The sequence below is a fragment of the Xiphophorus maculatus genome, chromosome 18 (assembly GCF_002775205.1).
Source record: "Xiphophorus maculatus strain JP 163 A chromosome 18, X_maculatus-5.0-male, whole genome shotgun sequence".
Lineage (NCBI taxonomy): Eukaryota > Metazoa > Chordata > Actinopteri > Cyprinodontiformes > Poeciliidae > Xiphophorus > Xiphophorus maculatus.
In genome coordinates, this window is record NC_036460.1 from 807,485 (window position 1) to 832,655 (window position 25,171).

General features: G+C 44.3%; 2 protein-coding genes across 3 annotated transcripts in view; both read right to left on the reverse strand.

Annotated features, from left to right (window-relative positions):
• The window catches only part of LOC102238166 (delta-like protein C), a 331,023-nt gene extending 319,569 nt beyond the window's left edge, over nucleotides 1-11,454 (reverse strand). For both annotated transcript variants that reach the window (XM_023351150.1, XM_023351151.1), the window contains exons 1-4: nucleotides 11,181-11,454; nucleotides 10,844-11,086; nucleotides 10,621-10,681; nucleotides 9,971-10,228 (exon numbers count right to left, since the gene is read on the reverse strand). In XM_023351150.1, the coding sequence (XP_023206918.1) occupies nucleotides 9,971-10,228; nucleotides 10,621-10,681; nucleotides 10,844-11,086; nucleotides 11,181-11,225 (607 nt within the window). In that variant the 5' untranslated portion in view covers nucleotides 11,226-11,454. The remainder of the gene's footprint in view (nucleotides 1-9,970; nucleotides 10,229-10,620; nucleotides 10,682-10,843; nucleotides 11,087-11,180) is intronic.
• Nucleotides 11,455-14,719: 3,265 nt separating this feature from the next.
• On the reverse strand, nucleotides 14,720-25,168 carry timm50 (translocase of inner mitochondrial membrane 50). Its single transcript, XM_005816092.2, has 11 exons — nucleotides 24,035-25,168; nucleotides 22,625-22,781; nucleotides 19,474-19,505; nucleotides 18,967-18,988; nucleotides 17,457-17,515; nucleotides 17,133-17,252; nucleotides 16,904-17,008; nucleotides 16,723-16,821; nucleotides 16,083-16,239; nucleotides 15,343-15,449; nucleotides 14,720-15,273 (listed from the first exon to the last, which is right to left on the reverse strand). Exons 1-11 carry the CDS (start codon nucleotides 24,233-24,235, stop codon nucleotides 15,175-15,177), a joined length of 1,158 nt encoding a protein of 385 aa, XP_005816149.1. The 5' UTR covers nucleotides 24,236-25,168; the 3' UTR covers nucleotides 14,720-15,174.
• Between the last annotated feature and the right edge of the window lie 3 nt (nucleotides 25,169-25,171).

Consider the following 25,171-nt stretch of genomic DNA (forward strand, 5'->3'; position numbering starts at 1 on the left):
AAGGCGCTTACTAAACATAACAAGCGTTCAAAAAGAGAGAAAGATTGAATCAGCAATCATATCCTTAGATGCCCAAAAGGCGTTTGACAGAGTGTCTTGGAAATACTTAATTCATACTTTGAAATGTTTTGGATTTGGCCCACATTTTGTTGACTGGGTGCAAACACTTTACTCCTCTCCACAGGCAGCAGTTAAAGTTAATGGCTTTAGGTCTGCTAGATTTTCATTAGAACGGGGGTGCAGACAGGGGTGCCCGCTCTCACCCCTTCTGTTTGCCATTAGTATTGAACCGTTAGCCCAAATCATTAGAGATGATGCTAATATTAAAGGGATAGAAATTAACAAGGAAGTACACAAAATCTCATTATATGCTGATGATGTATTATTGTATTTGACGGAACCTAAATCAACAATCCCCCACCTGGAAGAGCTCATCTCTCAATATGGATTTTACTCAGGCTACAAAATCAACATAGAAAACACGGAAGCTATGGATGTAAATGGCACAATTTCAGACTTCATAAAAGTACAGAGTGGCTTTAAGTGGCCCAAGAACGGTATCAAATATCTGGGTATTCAAATACCTCCACTTCTATGTGACCTCTATGAGGCAATCTATAGCAAACTTCTACGAGTCATCAAAAATGACCTGGAGCGTTGGGATACACTCCCTATCTCTCTGATAGGTCGTGTTGAAAGTATCCGTATGAACGTTTTACCAAGACTACTCTATCTATTCCAGATGCTACCGGTGGAGATTCCCAAATCTACTTTTGACACTTTAGATAAAATGATAACTGGATTCATTTGGCAAAAAAAGTGACCTAGAATCAGATTGAAAACCCTGCAGTTACCTAAACCCAAAGGGGGCCTCAAACTCCCAAACTTCAAATATTATTACTGGGCTGCACAACTTAAACCCTTATTAGTATGGCTACAGAATAGTGCAGATACTCGTTGGCTGGAAATAGAGGAAAGCAGGTGCTCAATACCACTACAAACATTACCTTTCTTAGATACTCCTGCAAAGGAAATGACAATCTGGACAAAAAACACCCTGAAAGTTTGGAACAAAATACAATCGGCTTTTAAATTATCAAAACAGATTTCACTTTTATCAAATATAGGATATATAAAGACATTTACACCGAACAACTTAGATTCTGGGTTCAAAAACTGGTCTAATTATGGGCTATCTCATATCCACCAATTAATTAATAAGGGGAATTTCAAAACCTTTGAACAGATAAAAAGTGAATTTGGCCTCCCTAAGACGGACTTCTATCGATACTTACAACTTAGAACCTTTGTGACGACACACAACAATTGGACTAAACTTCTTGAATCTACACCTATAGAAAATTTCCTAATGGACATACAAAGGGGAAAGGGAAATGATAAAGTAATTAGTAAAATATATGACTTGTTTCTGTCCATAAATGTGCACGATTCCACAAACATAAAGCATAAATGGGAGACTGAATTGCAGGAGTCAGTAGCAGGGGACACATGGGAAGAAATATGTACTGAAGCACAATTAACAACAAATTCTAATACATGGAGAGAATTCAAATGGAAAGTAATAGTCTGGTTTTTCAGAACACCAGCAATAACCAGTAAAATGGACCCAACACAACCCAGTCCATGCTGGAGAAACTGTGGGACGCAGAATGCAAATCATACTCATATCTTTTGGGCTTGTCCTAAACTAAGTGTATTCTGGGAGGACATTTTTGAAGCTCTCAAGGTAATTTTCAGAAGAAATGTTCCAAAAACCCCCTTGGTGGCAATTTTGGGAGTAATACCCTTTGGATTGGAGAGGAAGGATGATAGATATCTTCTAAGAATCTTGCTCACAGCAGCATTGAAATGCATAACTATCAGATGGCTGAAGCCAGGACCTCCTACATATAACACATGGATACAAAAAGTTTGGGACATTCATTTGATGGAAGAAATCACATATTCCTTAAGGCTTCAAAAAATAGTTGTTAATATAAGGTGGAGCTTCATACCGTTATTATTTCAGTGACACAATTACAGGATTGCCCTTTTGCACTTGTATGTTCTCTTGGGTCGGTCTAAAATACCAAGGTGTAAAAAACTTTAACTCAGGGGGGATTTAATCGTATGTTTTGTATTTATTTTATTTTGCTGTTATCTGTCTGTTGATTCCGTTCTGTTGTTCTGTAATCATTATTACATTTGTTAAGAACACCTACTGTCTCATCTCCTGTTGCCAAGTTATGATGCAGATGATAAATGTCAGTAAGAGACGGAAGAATGTAACCTTGAACATGTGTTGTTAAAAATAAATAAAAATAAAGTTAAAAAAAAATGTTTGGGGTTTTTTTGCACCATCTTGTTTTAAAGCTTCAGTTGATTCAAACAATGAATTAAGCTCAACTCTACGACGCTCTAGCAGAGCCAGGAAACGAGTCTTTTCTTATGTTCTGGTACTTTTGTTATTCTGCTAATTAAACAACATGCTCAGAGCCCGGCCCTGATGCAACTCACAGAAAGACTGACTGAAATAAAATACACTATTTTCTGTCATTTTTATTTTCTTTTTTAAAAATGAAAGCAAGAAAAAAAAATCTGATTAATCAAATGAAGATAATCTGAGATTTAATTTGTAAGCCATATCCCTGGGATCAACATTTAAGGCCAACTTACATTTTGTTTCATGAAATCAAGGCATTTTAATTGTTTTAAGGATGCAGACATTAAGGGAACTGTTCATAAGATTGAACTAATGAATGAACTAAATGAACTAGTTCTCACTGAACAATAACAGAACTGAGGTAAGCCAAACAACATGTGGTGCAGTTATTGCATTTATTACACAAAGTTAATGTGATGTTGGTCTAGTTAGAAAACTAGTTAAAGTTTTGATGCTAACGCAAAAATACTGCAGAAAAAAAACGGAACAGATTTTTAAGGATGTCAAAGTTCAATGATCATTTCCTCCATGCTCGGCTGATGAACTACTTGGTTGATGAACTTTTTGCTTTATTGTTGTTTATTAATGTAATAACTATCTTGAGTAGCCAGCGACCAGCTTCCAAGATGGCCGCTGGCTAGGAGGGACAGTGTGATTCTTGCCTGCAATTTAGTGAAAATCTATTGAATGTCTGAAATACAACTCAACATCTAAGCAAATGTTGAAGTTTTGCACTTTGATTTTCAGCTAATGTTTGGATTTGTAGGACCATTTCTACCATGTTTTCAACTTTAAGCACTTTTTGACTACATGTGTTTGAACAACCAGCAAAGGCCAAGTAGCAAAACGGCTCCAGGTTTAACGAGAAAGGAGGACATGGTGATTTCTGGACTCAAGACGACACACCGAACATACGGAGCACAACAGCAGGAGGCAATAAAGATGCAAAACCAGATGAGTTACTTTCTCTTGATCAGCAAGTCATCAAGTTCTTCAGCAGCAAAGGGATTTTACTGGACAGTAAAACTATTGCTGCTTGTTATACAGCATGCCGCAAAAACCAAATACAAATCCAGATAAAAGGAGGAAAAGACCAAATACCTTCGATTTGTGAGCACAAAACACAAAACTGAACTGCTAAATGTTGTAAAAAAAACTAAATCATGTGTTAGTGAATGAACACCTTTGCTTACTGAATACAGGCCACATGGACCAGGAGCTGTAAGACACTGATAAAACTTAACGGTTCTCCTGAGAAGCCAAGGCGCCAACTATTAGAAATCTCGTTGAGATGGAGAAATATAGATGAACAGAACAACATTCACTTGAACCCAACATTACAGGGTTGTTTTGTATTTCTGTCTTTTGGTTCTGAACATACTGATGGAGGCGAACAACATATCATTTAGTCAAGAGTCAAAGAATTCAATCAAAGAGTTTTGATCTTAAAGATCATAGATGTGGGGCGTGCCGTGGTGGCGTAGCGGTTAGCGCGACCCGTATTTGGAGGCCTTGAGTCCTCGACGCGGCCGTCACGGGTTCGACTCCCGGACCCGGCGACATTTGCCGCATGTCTTCCCTCCTCTCCTTCCCCGTTTCCTGTCAGCCTGCTGTCATATAAGGGACACTAGAGCCACAAAATACCCCCTGGAGGGGTAAAAAAAAAAAAAAAAAAGGTCATAGATGTTATGATATAGAAGCTGATATAGATCCAGATTCAGTCATAAACAGTGAATATTATTGTGAAGCCAGTATTAATGTCTTTTAAATTCACTTTAATAGTAGGAGCAGACACAGCAACTTTTCTCAGATTAAAAGCCACCTTCAGAAACCTGATGAGAATTTAGTTTGGCAGAAATCTGAGGAAGGTGGATGAGTGAGATGAGCTGCTGGACTCTCTGGTCCAGAGTTTCTCAAACCTTTTCAGGCTGAGGATCACTTCACCATTTCACAAACGGTAACCTGAAATCGCACCTTAATATATAATTCAACCTGAAATGAAAATATTAGCTGATGTTTTCTTAGTTCTTCCTAATGGAGAGTGGTGCTGCTTAATAAATGTGACGTCAGAGCCATGAACACGTCTACTTTGAGTTATTTACAGATAATGAAAGAGTCTAAACTTTCTAATGAAGTCAGACACGAGGAAATAAAAAAACAAGTTGTTCTTTACTTCCAAGTGTTATGTGCATTAATAACATTTAGGGCTATTTGTGATTTAGAAGCACAATTAAAGAAAAACAGACTTGAGTTGCTTTAACAGAAACTAAAAATCATTTTCTACACCATTAAATATAAAAATAATAAACCCATTTCTATCAATGGCATTTATCTACTGTGTTTAATTATTTAATTTCAGAATTTTTAATTAAATAAAAATAATAATAGCTGTTGGTGTGGAAGCAGAGCATCATTCATTACCAAGCAAAGTCATAAAAACAAACAGTTCTGACTAACTGAGTCGATTCCTACCGCGTAGAGCCGTTCAAAGGAATCCATTCGCTAGTGAACGACAGCAGCTTCAGCTTCTTCTGCTCAGATAATATTCTTTCCATCTGCAGCTTTTCTTTTGAGTGACCCGTTTTTAAGCCAGTTCTCCGTCATTATTTTCACAATCCTTTGCTAAGCTAGCTGTAGCTTCGCACTTTGAGCTGACGTCACGGAAAATAAACGGTCGTTTACATGCAGTACCTGGCGGACCAGTAGGGGGCGGCCGCGGACCAGCAGTGGCCCACCAGTTTGAGGAAGACTGGTGTGGATCAGATGTTCAGTCAGAACAGGTTGACGTCAGGTCTGGACTGAGATGGACGGTTGTTACTAAAATGACATTTTCAGTTGATAACTTGATGGATGTTAAAACTGAGGGTAATAAACCTGAACATATTTTAATTAGTCGTGTTTATCGAAATCCTGGCTCTTCCATAGATGAGTTTAGCAAGAAAATATTAAATATTAGAGACGTAAGAAAGGCTCAATGAAAAGTTAACTTTTATTTGTGGAGATTTTCACATTGATTTGCTGAAATATAATGAGAATACTAAAACGACAGAATTTATAAAACAGTGTTTGGTTTAGGTTCCTGTCCATTAATATTAATACCCAGGGCCGGCCCAAGGCATAAGCAAACTAAGCAGCTGCTTAGGGCCACAGGGCCACCAACGGGCCCCTCAGTGCAACTGATTTAAAAAAATAAAAAATTTTAGCAATAATTTCTGTCATTATAATATCAAAAACACACAATTTCACTACAAACTGATTTGTTTTTACAATGATATATATTTGATAATGTATGTAGAAATTATTATTTTATTGATAAAAAGAAAACAGATAAATTGCTCTTGGGGCCCCTGGTGGCTGCGGTAGGTACCGCATGCTTCGCCGGTAACGAGCTGAACGTTCAGAGCATCCAAAGGTCCAAAGGTCCAAAGGTCCAAAGGTCCGGTCAGAAGTTAAGTAAGAAAAATAATGTCTCAAAAAAGGAGAAAAGAAAAAGGAAGAATAGAAAAAGCCAAGATAAAGGTTTTAATTAGCCTTGCTAATGTAATGTAATGTAAAAGATTAGTAAAGCTGCTAACAGAACATTAGCTTGATAGCGACCTGGACCGGTCCAGTTCAGCAGTAAACATTTATGCTAGAGTTTAAACTTTAAATGAGTTGATTCTCATGGTGGCTCTGGATATTTCTGAGCTATTTTGGCTTCAAACCGTCTTTAATAAGAATAATTAAAACTTGTCAATGTTTGACATTGTTAGCTAAATGTTTGTCCGTCAGGCTACAAGCTGCTACATGATGAGCTGCTCTATGTTGTTTGCTGCTGAGCAAAATCATTTAGTGGCTAAAAACATTATTTTTACATCAACTTCTAAGTTATGAGAAACTTCTGTTAAAATCATTTGAAGGCTCAGAATCAGTCCGGTACCGGTACCGGTCCATATTCTCAGGGGAGAAAGACTCACCTGGTGTAAATTACATTTTAGCTGTTGGAGTAACGCTTAAGAGAAATTAATTTAATCAAAGGATGTCATGAATATGTGTAGAGCTGCACCGATTGCAGTTTTCTGGCCGATCCCTGGTTACCGATATTTAAAAGCCTGACCTGCTGATTAAGATTTTGGCTGATATGATTTTTTTTCTCTGAAATGTTGCTAAATGTAGCAAGAAAGTCACTGAGTTGGTAACAATGGGGTGAATATTGTTAGCTGTAAACGGTCAGACCTGGTGGGCCGGTCAGTCAAACGTCTCACTGCAGAGCAGAAGAGGACAGAGATGATTTTTAAACCTTTGCTGATGAAGATCAGATCAGCTTCACATGTAAGAATCAGCCGATAACGACGCCCCAAAATGAAGGAAATCGGCTCCCAGAAATCAACTGGTGGATAAATCAGTTGGTCAATAAATGTATCGTATTAAACATGTTTATAATGTAAACAGCACTTCCAGAGATGCAATAAGTTTATAGCAGGTGTGTAAATGATCTAATATTCTAACTGCTGATTGCAGCCGGTCCACATTGTTAGCAGAACCAGAGGGCCCCAAAACCACATTAGGCTCAGGGCCCCATGGAGGTTTGGGCCGGCCCTGCTGATACCTACACAAATAACGGAGCGTCACTGACTGATCATTTTTTAGGTCAATGTGAAAACAGTGGATGGTTCATCATTTGTTTACTATGTTGGATATTAGTAATCAGTTTCATTTAAATATGACAAAGCAAATGACTAATTTAGTTAGAATAAAATCACCTGAAGCTGTGGAAGAAATGAAAGCAGAATTATAAACTATAATTGGCCAAATGTTCATGTTGATGATGTTAACCAGTCATATAATACGGTTTAGGAAATATTTGTAAGAATTTATAATCGTTATTGTCCCCTAAAAGAATAAACATCAGAAATACATCGACTCCCTGATTTGGCTTGTAAAAAGAAATACTTAAAAAGACAAATAATAATTTATAATATTATTAAACCTCTCATCTTTATTTGTAACAAATTGTTTTAACTGGAACTTTTCTGACAAAATGAAACCAGCAAAAGTTTTTCCATTAAACTGGAGACAAAGATTCACAGACTGCAGGCCGTCGTCACGGAAACCAGGATTCACTGAAACGTTGGAAAAATATTCGTAAAAACTTTTTAATAAAATAACAAACGGAATGAGCCGATCTAGAGTTTATAGATCTAGAGTTTATAGAGATAGTGTTTATAGATCTACACCAGTGGCCCCTGATTCCCGGCATCCTGCCTGTTTTAGTCTCTCCCTGGTTTAAGGCCCCTGGATCCAATGATGGTCCTCAGAGACTAAGAAGAACTTGGACCTGCTGAGACGGTTGTTGGTAAAACCAGGAACAGAATAAAACAGGCAGGAAGCCGGGATTCAGGGGCCACTTTGGGCTCCACTGGTGTAGAGCTTATAGATCTAGAGTTCATAGACATAGTGTTTATAGATTTAGTTTATATATTTAGAGATCGTAGATCTAGAGTTTATAGATCTAGATGTGACCTGTAGGTTTCATATCAGTGATTAAATAGTTACTAGAGTAATAGATTACAATATGTACAGATTAATAAAGTCCAACAGTAAAATCTTTTCCTCAAGGCTCAGTAAATTATTTAGACTTTATTTAAATGATATTTTGAAGTTTATAATGTTTGAAGATACAAATGTGAAATAATGAAAACAATAGAAAACCTGGTTAGATTACACTAACTTATCAGTAAATGAAGGAAAAACTAAGTTCATGTTTTCTCTGGTAATCGGATCTATAATCGTGTAAAGTTGAAAGTCATCGAGTTTATGAGACAATTTTAGGGATTATTATAGACAAACTCAGCTGGAAGCCTCATATTGAACATATTAGAAATAAAGTTGCCAAAACTATTGGAATATTGTTTAAAATAAAAGATTTAATAAATTCTAAAGCCTTGCATATCATATTTTCCTCTTTAGTTTTGCCTTATTTGTCTCAGAAATCTGAGAAAATGCAAGTAAAAAAATATCGATAATTTAGTTCAGTTGCAAAAAAGCTAATAGGATTATTAATAAAGTGCATATCATGAAACAACTAATAAACTCTTTATTCTAAGTAATACTTATTGTACATATAAAACTATTGGAAATAATGTTTAAAGCTCTGAACAAACGTCTTGCTGCTGGTAGAGAAATGATTTAAGAGAAGAGAGAATAAATATAATTCATGAGGTTTGTTAATATTTGAGGATTCAGATAAAAATTAAACGTGTTGAACTGAAACTGAATGATGATTAAAATGTAAAATGATCAACTCTATTCTGTTTTGTAGACGCATGTTTGGGTGAAATGTTTCTGCTTTAGCTGCAGATCTGATTCAGCCCAATGCTTTTTGGTAAATGATGGTTTGTGATGAAACATTGAAAAACAGATTTCTAAGTTATTTTGTGAACATTTATTGCATTTAGTTTTGATTGAACCTGTTTTACTTTAGAAAAGTATTCACACCCCTGGAACATTTGCACATTTTGTTTCATTCTAACCATAAACATAAAAATATTTCATAGGAACTGAATGTAATACCATTATGAAGTACAAAGAAAATAAAACCTCAACACAATTTTTACAAATAAACTGAAAAGTGCGGTGTGTAAATGTATTCAGCCTCCTTTTTTCTGAATTCAACCAGTTGCCTTCAGAAGTTGCCTGATGGTTGCTAATGACTCGCTGAGTCCAGCTGTGTGTAATCTAATCTAATCTAATCTAATCTAATCTAATCTAATCTAATCTAATCCCAGTGTTATTCCAGCTGCTCTGTGACGCCTCAGAGGTTCAGAGATGATCTGGAGCAAACGGCATCATGGAGGAGCAGCAGAGCGCTCAGGAGGTTTACAGCAGGCTGAGGCTTTGAGCGTCTCACCGTCCAATCAGAACCCAGCGTCTGACCCAATGAGACCAAATATGGAAAAGCTCCAGGGTGTGAATACTTCTGCCAGCCTCCAATCAGAGCTGAACTGATTCTGTTTGGACTGAGAGTCAAAAATGGTCAAGAAATTGGTGAAACTAAACAGAAACATTTTTTATTTTAATAAAAAATGTTTCTGTTTAGTTGGACCAATTTTTTTATTTATTTTTTATTTTTATTAAACAAAATGCCGTTTTGTTTCTGAGTTTTATCATCAGATTTATTGCTGAGTCGGTAAACTTGCTGTAAAGAACTTTTTCTATTTTGATTGGATGAATTTTGTGGCCCTCTCTCACCCCCTCCATGAAGCAGCAGGTTTCTGTTTTCACGCTAACCTGCAGGACACAGCGCTGTTAAAGGGGTGGGGCGGGGGCCGGTCAGGGCCGGTCGGGGGCCGGCCAGGGGCCGACTGTTTAACCCAAACCAAAAGCAACAGACCTCAGAGCCAAACACACACACACAGCAGACGACAGCATCTTTCACCAGAAGTGACTCTGGTTTGATGACCTGTTGCCATGGCAATGGCAGAGGACAGTGCGGCTAGGCTGAAGCTAAAGACGCGCCGCTCTCCCAGGACTCGGAGATTAACTCACGCTCGGTGCAGTAGTTGCCCTCCCAGCCCTCCAGGCAGCGGCGCCGGCCCTGGGCGTCGCAGCGGTAATGGCCGAAGTCGTCGCTGCGCGGCCGGCACAGGGTGGAGCAGTCGTCGCCGTGGTAATTCTCCATGCACACCACCCGGTAGGAGAAGCTCAGCTCGCTCTGGTTGCCCTGGTGGAGCTGCTGCGACCACTCCTCCCCGACCGCCTGGCTGCCGAGGCGGGACGCCCGGCTCAGCAGCCGCGGCCGGTCGCCTGGGCAACAAGCAGACAGAAACATGGCGGAGTCACGATCAGCTGGGCTCAGCCTCTTCCAACTGCTTCAACTCAGAGAAAGTAAAACGGCTTTCCACAGGAAAACTTTCCCAGCATCCTCTGCTGTATCTGCAGGCCAGATGTTTTCCACCTCTGGGAAGATTAAAGTTTAACCAAAACTTTCAGAATAGATAAAAACAGCAGATAAATCTACGCGTGATTTATTTGATCATTTTATCTGAATCCTTAAAGATTGGAACATTTCTTTCTTTAAAAAATGATCAAAACCCAAATAAAAGTGTAAACAGTGGGACGTTGTGATGCTGAACGATGTAAACATGTTTTCTGTCGCCCCCTGGCGGTCAGGGCGCGGCGCTGCAGCTTGTCGTTACCTGTGGACTTTCCACCTGAGCAGTCTGAGGTCCAAACCTCCAGGATCAGCGAGAAGGAGCCCTGCAGCGAAACAATCATCAATAATCAATAAACCGTCAGTGACGTGCTGACGTCACACGGCTCGCTGTCACAGTTTTCTCCAAACATTTTCAAATCATTTCCGTTCTCGATTCAGACAGAACCGTTCACCTAAACGGAACCGGTCCGGTTCCGGTCACTCACCGGCCACTTGAAGGAGACGTTCACCTTCATGGGCGCGCTCCCGGAGATGGAGCCGGGGTCCGCGGGGAGCGCGGCGCTGCTCGCGTTCCCGTACGTGCACGGCGGCTCCGGGCTGATGACGCTCTGCGAATGTTTGAGGCACATGCGGAAAAAGATGCGGCAGTCCCGGTTCTGGTCGCAGATGCTGCGGGAGCTGCTGAAGGTCTGGACCTTCAGCTCGAACACGGCCTTGGTGGACCGAACCTGGAGGGGGGGGCAGTGAGGGAAACTTCAGACTCTGTGCGTAAAGGCGCGGGACTCCCGGTCCGGCCCGTCAGAACCTGTCGGAACCACTCACCGTCTGCACCGGCACCGCCAGCAGGAGCAGGAACAACCGCAACATGTCTGAGCGCCGCTGCCCCCGATGCTCGCTGATCTGCGCCAAAAATAAAACCAAAATAATGCGGAGGAACAAAACCCGAACCGCAGCGAGGAGAGAAGAAGAAGGAAAAGTAGAAAAAGTAGCAGAAGAAGAAGAAGAAGAAGAAGAAGTGGCGGGTTTCAGGTCTGATCTGCTTTCTGCGCTGAAAAGAAAGTGAAGTGCGGCTGTTTGAACTCTGGACTGCGGCAGCTGCGCTCTCACCTCCGCTTTATAGCGAGGAGGGGGGAAGGGGGAGGAGCCGGAGGGGGAGGGGGTTCCTGAACCAGAGGAGCTCGGTTCCGATCCAGCAGACATAATGGATCTCCTGTTCTGATGCTAGAACCTGTAGAGCAGCTCTACAGGTTCGGTCCGGACCGACCCAGAACCCGACCTGCTTCCAGGTCATCAACCTTCTGGTTCTGAATCACGTCACACTCAACAAAAACCAGAAACCGTTCTGAAAACTGTGGTTCCGTTTGGACCCGTCATGTTCTGAATGGCTCCAGAACCGAACTTGTTCTGGCAGCCAATCAGGAAGCAGCTTTCATCTGATCACCCGACCCAACAGAACTGACACCAGAGTTCTGGTTGTGGAGGTCAGCGCCGAGTGGACCGGTTCTGGTTCTGGAGCCGTTCCTCTCTGGATGCAGAACCGGAACCTGGTTCTGAGGTCAGGAGGTTCTGTCTGCTCTCACCTGGACCGAACCTCGTGTAGAACTGAGAATCAGTACAGAACCTGCAGCTGGTTCTGGTTCTAACAGAACCGCTGAGTGTGTGGGCCAGGTGAGCCGCAGACAGGTATGCCCAGCGTGTGCGCATGCTCACAAACCTACTTCTTGTTCATGTGTTAGCTCAGAAAGCAGCGCGTGCCACGGCACGAGGCGCTCACACGCACGCGCCTTCATCATGATTAAGCCGATGAGTGACGGCAGGGCGCGTGCAGCGCGCACGCGCCGCCAGGAAGCGTCATCAGACTGGTCATTTGCGCATATTCGATCGCGCGCCATCTGCGGATCGATGAGACTCTTTAGGCGCGTGCTGCGAACCTCAGCGGCGCTTTGATGGGAGAAGTTAGTGCTCCCTTCCTGCTCTGTGATTGGCTGTCGGTCAGCTGACCGTCCTTTCATCCTAACTTTCACCTCCTTCTTTCCGCGGTGTGAAAACTATTGATCACTGCGCCGTTTGGTTGGCAGGCGGGAGGCACGAGCTCCTGTTGAGGTGCGAACCTGGTGCGTGCGGCGCGTGCCCGCCGGGGGAGGAGGTGGTTGCCCTGGAGACCGTGGGAAAGTCTGCTGAGGCGCCGGAACCGACACCTGAACGGAGCGACGCGAGGACGTGATGGACCGAATCTAACTGCTGATCCGGAAAGAAGAACCGGTTCCCTTGGACCCATGCTGCCAGGAACTGGGTCCTGAACAGAATCGTGTGTGGTTCTGCTGACTCAAGAGTTCTAGTTCTGGACCAAGATGGGTCCAAAATGTTCCTCAGTTTAAACTGAAAACCATCAACATGGAACAACCACAGAGCTGGTTCTGGTTCTGGTTCTGTTGGACCTCAGTGTTGATCATATCACTGAACCAACTGGAGAACTGGGTCGGACTCTCCGGTCCAGAACTCAAGTGGTTCCAGTCCGACATGAAGAACTGGGATTTCTCTGTTTCAACAGGCACCGTCTCATCAAGAGGTCAGAGGTCACCTGTGGGGTTCCCCAAGGCTCCATCCTAGGACCCTCTGGTTCAATAAGCTCCCACTGGCTCAGGCTACAGCAGGAAATAAGATCAGTTACCATGACGACGCAGAGGATAACACATTCAGACTTCATGAGTTCTGCCCCAAAGTGACACCAGGAAAAGAAAAGATGAAGCAAAACGAAATCAGTGACTTTGTAACAACTAAAGGATCCTGGTTTCTAAAGCCTCAGATCAGAAACTCATCCAGGCTGGAGCGATTATTATGGTCTGGATGATCAGTTTCAGCGTCTCCGGTTACATTTCATCATGAAGCTCAAATGCTGCAACACAAACTTCAATGGAAAAAGGGAAACGGAGGTTGATAGTTTTCAAAGTAAATTATATTTTTTAATAAAATATTCAAATTAAAATGAGACAGAAACACCGAGGCTGGAGCAGAGCGGTTCCGAGCCTCTGCTGACCACCATGTTGGATCCGGGTTGATCATTTTTAACCAAATGGAAAGTTTTAACGCGCTTTGTTTTGTTCTAACTGGTTCCGTCGAACTGCGCTGTTTGGACCCGGTTCTGATCCATTTCAACTGGAATAAAGTATCGCGAAAGTTCCTCTTCCTCAGTCTGCGCGGGGGGGGCATGTGTGTGTGTGTGTGTGTGTGTGTGTGTGTGTGTGTGTGTGTGTGTGTGTGTGTGTGTGTGAAGAGCGTGGGGGTTTCACACCTACCTGCTGACCGTCTGGAAGGTGACAAAACGTCGCGCGACCTCCTGTTCCCGCCACGCGCCGCGGCCCTTTCATGCTCCCCGCGGCGGCGCGCGCACTTCTCGGCCTCGTGCGAACTGCGGCTTTTGTTTGGCGCAGCTGTTTGCGGCAGGAGGCTGCGGGTGTGAAGCTGGGAACGTCCGCGGCTTCCTGACTCCCACCGTTTGATGCAGAGCCGAACCCAGCGGCGGTTCTGGTTCTGACCCAGCAGCTTCCGTTTCCAAACAGAACCGTGTACGGCCCGGTTCAGCCAACCGAACCAAGTGTAGGGCCGGTCCAGAGGAGACGCATTAATTTTTGCCAGATATAGTACCAACCGAACCAGAACCGCGGACCCAGTAATATAAAACGTTCATAAAGTGGAGATTCTGCTGAAAACCAACAGAACCGACTTTTATTTCAACTGCTGATAGAAACCAGCAGAAGGTTCTGATGAACTGTCTGGTTCCGACCAGGACCGACCCGGTCTTCGCAGCTCTACTCAAACATCGGGTCTCAGAACCAGCAGGTCCAATCATCATCATCATCGTTATTTCTGATTCAATAGTTTTAGGTTCTTTGATTTATTTATCAATAAGTTAATATTCCAGGTTCTGACCCAACAGAACCGGCTTGAACAGAGAAAAATGTTGACATTTAAGCAGAAAATCTGGAAACAAAAGTTCTGATAAAATTCTGATCCAAAACTAAGAAGTTTCATTTTTAGTTTTAACCTTCATCGACGGTTCCGGCTCGGATCAGGTGTCCAACAGAACCAACGGGGGCCCACAGCATGACGCCACCTCTGCCAGACGTTCAGAAACGTTCTGATGACTCATGGAAGAATCGCAGGGCGGCCGGTTATCAATCAATAATTAATAATTAATAATCAATGTTCTGGTTGAAAATCTGATTTATTCCAGTAAATATCAGAATATTACATCAGACCAATAAAAAGTTCTGGTTCTGATCCAGCTGAGTGGACGGGCCAGCAGATGCAGAGAAAGTTGAGTGGAAGGAAGAAGGCTGAGTTTATTTTTAAACTTTTTATTGGTCTGATGTTCTGAAGGTCCGGTTCCATCCCAGAACCGGGCCTGCCGGGCTCAGCTGCTCCTCCTGCTGGTGAAAAGTCGCAGCACATGTTTGTTTCAGAGCTTTATGAGGCCAACAGAACCGCAGCAGCAGCTCCTGCAGGGTCCCAGTCCGGTCCGGTCCAACGTCCACCAGAACCGCTGCTCACGTCTGAACATCAGTGATTTATTCTGTCAGAGTTACTGCACCCCCTGCAGGACGGGGGGGAAGCCGATACCAGGTCCGGTCCAGGGCGGAGGAGAACCAGAGCCAGTTCTGGTTCTGGTTCAGCCGTCGATCTCCAGCAGGTCCAAACTCACCTGGGTCCAATCAGGACACACAGAGAGGAAGGGGGCCGGGGCCTCCAGAGCCCCGCTCCGCTTCCAGAACCCGACCTCCGGGTGGAGCGGTGTGGGTGGGAGGTTCTGCGGGCCTCACTGCTGCTTGGACCGCCAGAACCGGGTCGTGATGGAGCCCAGAGAGAGAGCCGGCTTCTTCTGCTGGGAGAGGTCCGCCAGGCGCTGCTGCTCCTCCTGCCGGGGGCGACACCAGGTCAGAACCAGAACCACAACAGAACCGGGTCAGAACCAGAACCATCCCACCTGGGCCAGCTGGGCCTGGCGGCGTTTGAAGGCCTCGATGGGGTCGTCCTCCAGGGCGTAGTTCTCCAGAACGCCACGCACGTCGTCCACGCCGCTCAGAGCGATGGCTGCAGGGACGGAAACACACCAGGTCAGGTCCGGGACCGGGTCAGGTCCGGGACCGGGTCAGGTCTGGGACTGGGACCCGGTCGGGTCCAGAACCGGGACATGGACGTTTCTGGACCTGAACGCTTCAGAAACGCCGACGATTAAATCTGAGTAACTGGAATCAGAAGGAATTAAATCTGGATCCAGTTCGTCTTCGGTTCTGGTTCCGCATCATTTTAAACGGGTCCAGATGCTCCGTTTCTAAACTCTGGTTTATTTCCCTTTAAATGTTCTGATTATTGAAGAAAGAAAATCATAATTTAGAGAAATAATTTTATGAATTTCTGCATGCAGAATAATTAGAGGATAAATGTTGTGATGTTATTAAAAATGCAATGCTAAAGCATTCGGACCCATCAGCATCATCAGAACTTTGAATGATTCTGTTGAGAGAATCAAACGGGCCGAGCTGCTTCATCCTCATTAAAACTTTTTTAAATCCTGATTTTACGATTTTTTATTCCCACATTCAGATTCTTTACGGGTTTCCTGGTTTTACATTTCTGATCATTTTGAACTAAAATTAATTCAGTTCTGACTCAAGGAGGGGTCCAGAACCAGGGCTGCCTCGGGTCGGAAACAGAACCGCTCACCCTTCAGGAAGTTGGCGAGGTCGTAGAGGGTCCGGTCGTCGGAGTTTCCGTCCCACTTCCTGAGCGCCAGGCCGTTGAAGGGCTGCAGCTGGAACGCCTCGCGCTTACAGTCCACCACGATCACCTTACTGCTGGCCCGGTTCAGGCACGACACGTCCTGCAAGACAGACGGGTCAGAACCGGCCGGCTGGATCTGAAACCCGCCCCATCACCTGCCGTTCCGCTCTTCCTTTAACCGTGTTTGGTTTGAATCCAGCGCTGCCCCCTAGGGGCCTGGAGGCTCAACAGCCGGCATGTTCTAGTTCCTCCGCAGCAGGTCAGCGTTCCTCTAGCCGCCACTGGATCCAGCTGCCTTAAAGCAGGGAGAACTAAAACACGCAGGATGCTGGGCCTCCAGGACCCACAGGGGCCCCATAGGGGCCACACAGGGGCCCCACTGGTAAAACTGGTAAAACTTTCTGACTGGAAATAAACCATTTAAAAATTCCCTCATCAGAAAACAACTCAAAATTTTAACAAACAAATAATAACATATCGATTATTGTTGTTTTACACAAACAGCAAAGATAAACCCATCAAAGGTTTATCAGAAACTTGAAGACCCGACCCGACCCGACCCGACCCGGACCCAGAAGCCGACCTTGACATGGTGCCCCTCCATGTAGCGCGTGGCGTCCCTGAAGAGGCGGTACATGACGAAGCCCTGCGGGTCGATGCTGTCGATCAGAGGGTACGCCGTCTGTCAGAACACAAACAGAGCCTGGTTCTGACCCGTTCCCGCAGGACCGCACCGTGTGACCCGCTGTGTTCGGGTCGCTCACCATGCCCGTCTCGGCCGTGAAGATGACGATCTCGTAGAGCGGCGCCAGCTGCTGGAACAGGAAGTCGATGCCGGGCCGCTTCTTGAAGCGCCACCCGGTGGACAGCTGGGCACAGAGCACAACAATCAGGTTACAGATTCTGACCGACCCGGCTCACGGCAGAACCGGGGGAGATCGGAGCCGACGCAAGCCGCAGTGCAGGTCAAAGGTCATAGAGACAGCGACCCACCGACCACTCCGGGTGCAGCAGAACGTCGGTCAGCTCCAGAACCAGCGTGTACGGCGGCTGGTAGTACGGCTCCTTCAGCGGGTCGGGAAGCAGCTTCGGACTCGTCGGTTCGATGATCATCTGGAGGACAGACGGCAAAGCTGCAGAACCTTCCAGAACCAAGTAGGACCTGCAGAACCTCCTGAACCTGGTTCTGCTGAGAAACAATCCCCTGGTGGAAGGTTCTGATCCAGTCCGGAGGAACCAGAACCAGCCATTTCTGCTGCTCCTGGTTCCAGAAGATGTTTGGGTCAGAAGGCCGACCCGGCTGGCGGTTCTGCTCACCTGTCGGTAGTCCTTGAAGTACTTGTAGGTTCTCCTGAGCTGCTGCACAACAGGCGGATCTGGAACAGAACAGAACACCCATCAGAACCCAAACCCGCCACAGGTTCTGCTGACCGGTCCTGACACCCTTTCAACCAGCCTGGCTCGGTTCTTCTGGGCTCTCTGGGTTTTCCAGCAGGAATATGCCACACCAGAACCCAGTCGGTACCGGGTCGGGTCGGTGGTGACGAGAATCCGATCCGATGATGGCAGCTGAGTAAAACCAGAACCGACACCAGAGTTCTTCAGCCTGCTGCTTTAGTCTGAGCCTCTGCAGCAACACCAGGTTCTGAAAGACCGGTTCAGGTCCAATTATGAAGGCGGAGCAGAAGAAGAAGAACCGCTCCACTCCTCATCATCACCAGGTGCGATGTGAGCGGCTCCAGCAGATCGGACCTCAGGAAAGTTCTCTGGGTTCTCCATCAGAACCCCTGACGGTTCTTTTACTGCGTCGGAACCGGAGCTTTAATGGAGCCCGCTGCATTCCAGAACCTGGACTCGGTTCTGATGACCAACACAGGATGGCGTAACATCGGACCGGGGCAGGATCAGAACCTGGAGGATCCAGTCCATCAGATCCATCTGATCTCTGAGGATCATCAGAGACTACATTTCCCATGAAGCCTTGGGCTCATCAATGCAAAGTAGAGCCTAATAAGGAGAAACACACACACACACACACACACACACACACACACACACACACACACACACACACACACACACACACACACACACACACACACACACACACACACACACACACACACACACACACACACCAGGAGCGGAGCGCTGATCCAGAGGAACTCCTCCTCCTCGAGTTCATTGCATTTTTCCGCCACAATTTTTCCTTCCACTCGACTTTCCCCTTCCTGCCAGGGTTTCAGTAGAGCTGTCACCATGGAAACGAATTGAAAGCCTGAGCCTTCAAATCTGAAAGGTGTGGCATGCTTCTTCAGTTCAGCGGTCCTGGTTCCAGACTCACAGAACCACCAGAACCAGCCTGAACACGCAGACAGAGATAAATGGGATGGTTTAGATCCGAGCATGTTGATAGCTTAGAGCGGCCTAGTCAAAGTCCAGATCAAAATCTCCATCCAGTCCGACTGAGCCGCAGAACACACATAAACACCAGAAGCCGGTTCTGCAGCCCGACCCGGTGGAGTTCTGACTCAACAAAAAATCCATGCTACATTTTCAGAGTTACAGTGAAAAACTTTCGCAGCGTTTTCACATCAGCACCTGGAACGTTTCAGGCGTATGAATACTTTTGCTGTTTGACCGGTGTTCTGGTTCTGCTGGGGTCCAGTTCACCTGGATCCATCTTGTCCGTCTCCAGACGACACTTGACGTACTTTAGATGTTCAGTTTGAGGTTAAAAAGGTTTTAAACGACCAGAACCAGCCGGACTAAACCCAGTCATGTCTGGTTCTGGTTCCGTCCATCTGAAAACACCAAACAGACTCACCTTTATCGAACTCATCAGGAATCTGCAGGAGAAACAGCAGAAAAAGAAACTAATCATTAATCAATGAATCGTTAAATGAATCGTTAAATGAATCGTTAAATGAATCGTTAAATGAATCGTTTCATCAGTGCAGCCTGGATCTGAATCAGTGGAAACTGGAATATTTCAGGTTTTCACTACAGCCTGCTGCAGTGAAGGGCTCCACCTGGTGGTCAAACACAGAACTGCAGCTGAACCAGATATATGACCTGGTGACCTTTAACCCCGTGGAGGGTTCAGGTTCTGTTGGAGCCCAGGTGAACGACTCAGTAAGTTTGCTGCATTATTTCACATCATTTCATAAAAACACATTTCTGTTCAAACTAATAATTACAACATGAAGAGAAATGAAGAAGAACTGCAGTTCTTCCTTCCAACTACTGCAGCTGTGTGTGTGTGTGTGTGTGTGTGTGTGTGTGTGTGTGTGTGTGTGTGTGTGTGTGTGTGTGTGTGAGAGAGAGAGCTCACCCTGTTTCCTTGCTCGTCCTCTGAATTTGTCCCTAAAGAGGAGAAATGACAGAACCTTTCATTATTTGGGTCTCAACAGAACCGGAGGTCCAGGTCATCACGGAGCGGTTCTGGTTCTGGTTGGACAGACTGATCACAACAGCGGAGGTGACAAGGAGACACTAAAGTTCTAGGAGATTTCTGCTGGTTCTGCTGACTCAGTCTGGGTCGGAACCAGGCTCTGCTGGAGAATCAAACCAGCATCTCCAGCCATCAGAACCTGGAGTTCTAGAATGTTCTGTTAGATGGCTCTGCTGGTTGAAAACCCAGTGGACCAGAACCAGAACCAGCAGGTGACTCGGATCATCACTGACTGAGGAAACTTCCCTCTGGACCTGCAAAAGCCCGGTTCTGGTTCTGGTTCTGTCCACGCTTCCTCCGGACCCTGGAACTTTAACTTTGGACGTCAGAGCAGCGGTCCGGTTCTGGTTCTGGTGGGCCCAGAAGTTATTGCGATAAACGGTAATTTTGTTGTTTTGAGACGATTTTCTTAAAGTGCCAAAATGAAAAAGCCATTTTCCTAATCAATAACCTTTAATCGAACATTTAACACCTGGAGACGATTTAAACAAACAAAATAAAATAAATTAATGATGAAGCTTCTGCTGGTTGAGACCAAAACGCCAAACTGAAGAATTGATCCTCTCTGGCAGGAAGAGAAAAACAATAAATCGATTATCCTGCAATCGGAAGTGATTGATCTGGTCGTTAAGTGATTTATTGTGACGGTTCTGTTTGTTCGGCAGGAAGGATGAGAGGAAACCAAAAGTTACATAAGCTGCTATTTCTGTCCTCAATGTTCTGCTTAATGAATGAAATAAAACTCAAAATGTCAATTAAATATTTAAGGAACCAGTTGAACCGAGCCGCACCGACAATAATATCCTCACGTTCTTCTTCATGTCTGATAATGAGTGAGTGGCGCCCCCTGCTGGGCTCCTCCAGCTTGTCGCCTCATCAGGTCACTCGGATCTGACAACAAATATTTCATTTCAGTTCTGAGCAGAATAAGATTTTTATGAACAGAGAAAATGATCAGAGTCCATCAGCTGCAGCAGAACCAGAACAGACCAGAACTAATAAGAACCGAAACGTCTGACCGGAAAAACGGGCCGGATCGGACTAAAGGTGCAACTAGGTCTGTCACGATTAATTGTCTCAAAAATTATTGCAATAAACGATAATATTGTCTGAAGACCTTTTTACACTGATTTGATGGAAATGACATAATAATGATGTGATTTCCTGCCAAAGATAGATACACTTTATTTTCAAAAGAATATTTAACACTGGAACTGATAAACAAAATAAACAAAACAACCAAAAACAAAATGGATTCTCAGTCTCCATTAACAAAAAATGTACTTGATAAAAACTAAACAACATAAAGCCAAAGTGGAAATAAATACTACATTCAACCTAAAGAGTGCAGATTATGAAGTCTGTATATTATGTTGCCCTTCAGTAATAATTAGATTTAAATAGAGAAGATGGGCACATCGACTACCTGATGCAATAATTCACACTACATGATTTTTGCTCCTATTTTTCCCCTTACAACAATCTTAGATCGTTGGTCTTTCTAAGATTGTGTGGTGTGTTATGGTAGATCTTCGTTGCCGCTCCGATCTAAATCAAGAGTTTTCCCCGACTGGGATCTTAACGCTTCCTGTTGAATGTGACAGGCAGCCAATCAGAAAGCTCGGATTCTCCTCCGTGTTTTCTGAGGGTAAATTACGGAGGGGAATCCCAAACAGCTGACACCGAGCAACCCGAAGTCCAGCTGACATCGGAGATGATATGTGGAAACAACATTAATGTTTATTCAACATGCAAAGTATAGAAATGACAAGAGGAGGAGTTGGAGCCAAATTGCTACCAGTTGATAAACCCGGTAACTTTTCAGCTGTTCTTCATTAACATGACGTAAATAGGTTATAATGATTTTCATTCAGTCAGGACTTTACGCTGACACTAGCCACATGCATTGCAGGTAGATTGTAGTAAAGCATTGATTAATGCCTGGTTTTAAAATTAGTTCACTGGACTTGCAGCCATTATTTTGTGCCCATTGTTGGACACCACACGGCAGGACCGAACCCGATGGAACCGTTATACCTAGGATTTCTGTCGGCTAATGTGTGATCTGTCAGGTTTTGAAAATGGGCCGACAATCGGCCGACAGATCTAAGATCGGGTCGTCTGCTCTGGGCTTTACACTAAGGAAATGAGGTCAGAGGTCAGTAGAGAGCACTGGAGTTTAGCTTTTTTTCATTCAGTGTCATTAACAGAAAGAGAAAAAGGTCAGAAGAGACGATAATGCCAATAATTGAAATGACGTCAATAGTTTTAATTTATCGTACGATTAATTGATTTATTGTTTATCGCGACAGGCCTAGGTGCAAGTTATTGATCAAAGTTAATTGATCTTATTGATCGACTAAAGATTCATTGTTAAAAACTTGAGTTTTCTCTGGAACTAAGAAACATTTTTCATAATTCTTACAACATTATTTAGTTTTAACATGATTTTTGCTTCAGCTGTGATAAATACTGACTGATAAAATGAAAACTGGGATTTCCTCTAATTATTAAACAGACATATTTATAAAATAGAACAAAACTCTTTAGTTGCTGAATAGAAATAAAAGATGACGTTTAGCATTTTGTTGAGTTTTTATATTTCTAAACAGAAACACAGAAAGTCCAATTAAAGCTGAACTTTAATTGGTCCGTTTCTCTTCTGCTCTCTGTAGGCCCGCCATCTTTGATTCTGAATTAACTTTCTCTGCTTGAGGATGAGATCCCCCTGCTGGACGGAGGCCAAACTGCAACATAGGAAGAAGGACTAAGCTGATGTTATTAGTGGACTGGAACTCTTTTTAACCCAACATTAATCAACAGTTAACGGTTGATGAATTAAAGATTAAAGATGAATTGTTTGCATGTTTAATCGGGAACAGAACCGGTCCAACTAGAACCTTCTGGGTTCAGCTCCACAATCAGCAGAAGGTTCTGCATCGTCAAAGAACCTAAACACATGCGCAGCCTGAAGGCTTTAGGTCCAGAACCCGTCCAGAACCCGGACCGTCTGTGTGCACGCCTCGCTCACCAAAGATGTAGACGAGGCTGGCGGCCCCACCCACGCCCATGAGCCCCGCCAGCCGCAGCACCATCTTCTTGGCGTAGGCCGAGTTCTCCTTCTGCTTCCTGTCCTCCGTCTGCTCTCCGTCCTTCTGACTCGTATCGCCCTCTGGTGGTGGCTGACCCTGGAAAACAGACGAAGGTTTGGTCCAACTGGTTCTACTGGTTCTACTGAGCAACTCAGAGACAAACATTCGGTCTCATAGCTTAAGCTGCTGCTGGACCCTCCATCCTCCATCTGTAGTCCAGACCTTAAGGAGACAGCGGGCATGTTTTATACGTACGCCCCCAGAGCCGGGCCTGGGTCGGTGCCGTCCTCTACACCATTTACCAAGATAAACAAGTCCAGTAGAACTAATCAGTCTAGATTATTAATATGCAACAAGGACGTCATAAAAAACAAACATTACATTTTGATGAGTGCCCTCATCAAAATCATATAATGTATTGATCACTGTTCCAGTTATTACTAATCAAAAGCAGCTCTAAACACAATAAGGGTTTTTAGTCTGGATTTAAAGGAACTCTGTTTCAGCTGTTTTTCAGTTTTCTGGAAGTTTGTTCCAGATCTGTGGTGCATAGAAGCTGAATGCTGCTTCTCCATGTTTGGCTTCTGGATGCAGAGCAGAACCACAACCACAACCAGTACCAGAACCAGTAGACCTGACAAGTCTGGAAGATTGATACAACAGCACAAGTTCTACCAGTGGCAGCCCAAGTACCACTGGTAGAACTCGGACCACAGAGCCTGACCAGAAGCTGATGTTCTGCGGAAGGGGACAAAGTCAGGACTGTCCATAGGAGGACAACCAAACTGCTCCATGACTCCTCCGTGGTGACCCGGGGCTGCAGCAGAATCTCGTGGGTTCCTCCTCCATCACATTAAACCCATGAAGACTTGCTCCGGTGCCGGTGCCAATCACCGCCGATCCCAGGTTTAATGTGGGGCATGTTTGAAACGACCATGAGGAGGAGGAAGAGGAGGGCGGGGTCTTCTCCTCTGACCTTCACAGCAAACAAACCTTGGATATTTATCTCCAACAATCTGAAGCTGAGGCTGGCTGCGACAAAACACATAACCGGTCCAACAACACAGCTAACAGCAGGTTAGCAGCAGGCTAACAGCAGGTTAGCAGCAGGCTAACAGCAGCAGCGGGAGGTGACCGGGTACAGACAGATTCATTATCCCTGAACTGCAACTCATGAGCTCAGACATCCAAAGATTAGCGCTGTCTGGTTTAGCTAAATGTCAGACTGACTGAAGCTAGGAGTGGCTTTGAATATTAGCACAGGAGCAGCTCAGACGGGCGGAGATAGCCGTGAACAGCGCTGTCTCCGCAGCTGCTACTGCCTGCAGAGCAAAATGAGCGCCCCTCACCTGACTCTGCTGAAGCCTCTCCTGGAGGATAGCCTGGGCTAGCCCTCCCGTCGCACCGCCGGTACCGGGTGGGTTCTTCTCCGTGGACAGAGTCCGGATGATATCCAGCACCTGCTGCGGGCTGGAAGCAGCTGACGTCCCGCCCTGGAACCGCAGAAGGCTCCGGCTGGCTCTCACACACATGGGGAACATCGCGGACATCTTGGATCCTAGCGTTAGCTGCCGGTGAGTGCCTGTGACGTAAACCCAGAGGACAGAGCTCCTGATTGGCTGGAGCGTCTGTGAGTGGCAGGCGCGAGAGGCAGTAACAGAAGTGTGGAATCACGTGGTTGAAAGAGCAGGTGGGTTCTATAAAAATTGAACCAATCAGAAGTGAAAGTTTGTCTGACCTTCGATTGCGAAAGAAAAGCGGCCATGATGCTTGATGGTAACGTGCCCAAAGAGTATGGCAGGCCGTTTTAACATGAAGTTGGTTTCACTACGCTTACGCTCAATACATCTTAATTTGGTTAATGACTAGACATATTAGCAAATTGAGACACCTCTAATTATATCATGACTGAGAAAATACATATTTGATATCTCTCTAATTACATTCCGACTAGTATAAATAATAATATGTTTAATTTATGTTATTACATGTTGAGATCTCATTGGTCTACAAAGGTCTTAAACCAAAACAAGCATTTACAATGGAAATAAATAAACATCTAAGAAAGTGAAACAAAAATGTTGCTAAATAGAAATGTCTTAGTGGACTGTTTATGTCCCGAATGTCAGTGAAGGTTTTCCATATTCATATATCATGAAGTTACAGGGAGGCTTCAGTTCAATAAATGACTATCTGTAAAGTAATTTAAAGTAACTTTGAGATATCTTACCTTTTGCTGTGACTAGTTATTCCTCCAATTAAAGTTATTGTACATTTCTTTTTAGATGTTATACAGATCTGACTAATACAAATTAAATTGCAGAAATGTTGAAGCAAACTAACTTACAGATACCTGGATGAAATTGTATTTTTGGCTCCAAATGAATTAGAGATATCTTTAGCAGACATCTATTTGTCTTGAATTAACATTCTGACTAGTCAGAGTGATATTAATGATATCTTGAATAATTATTGCTTAGTCAAAG

Excerpts from the sequence above, each read along its gene's own strand:
- timm50 (XM_005816092.2), bottom strand. The coding sequence starts at position 24,235 with ATGTCCGCGATGTTCCCCATGTGTGTGAGAGCCAGCCGGAGCCTTCTG. Across the intron at positions 19,506-22,624 it reads CAGCCTCGTCTACATCTTTG|GGACAAATTCAGAGGACGAG; the intron begins GTGAGCGAGGCG and ends TCTCCTCTTTAG. Across the intron at positions 16,822-16,903 it reads TCACGGCCGAGACGGGCATG|ACGGCGTACCCTCTGATCGA; the intron begins GTGAGCGACCCG and ends GTGTTCTGACAG.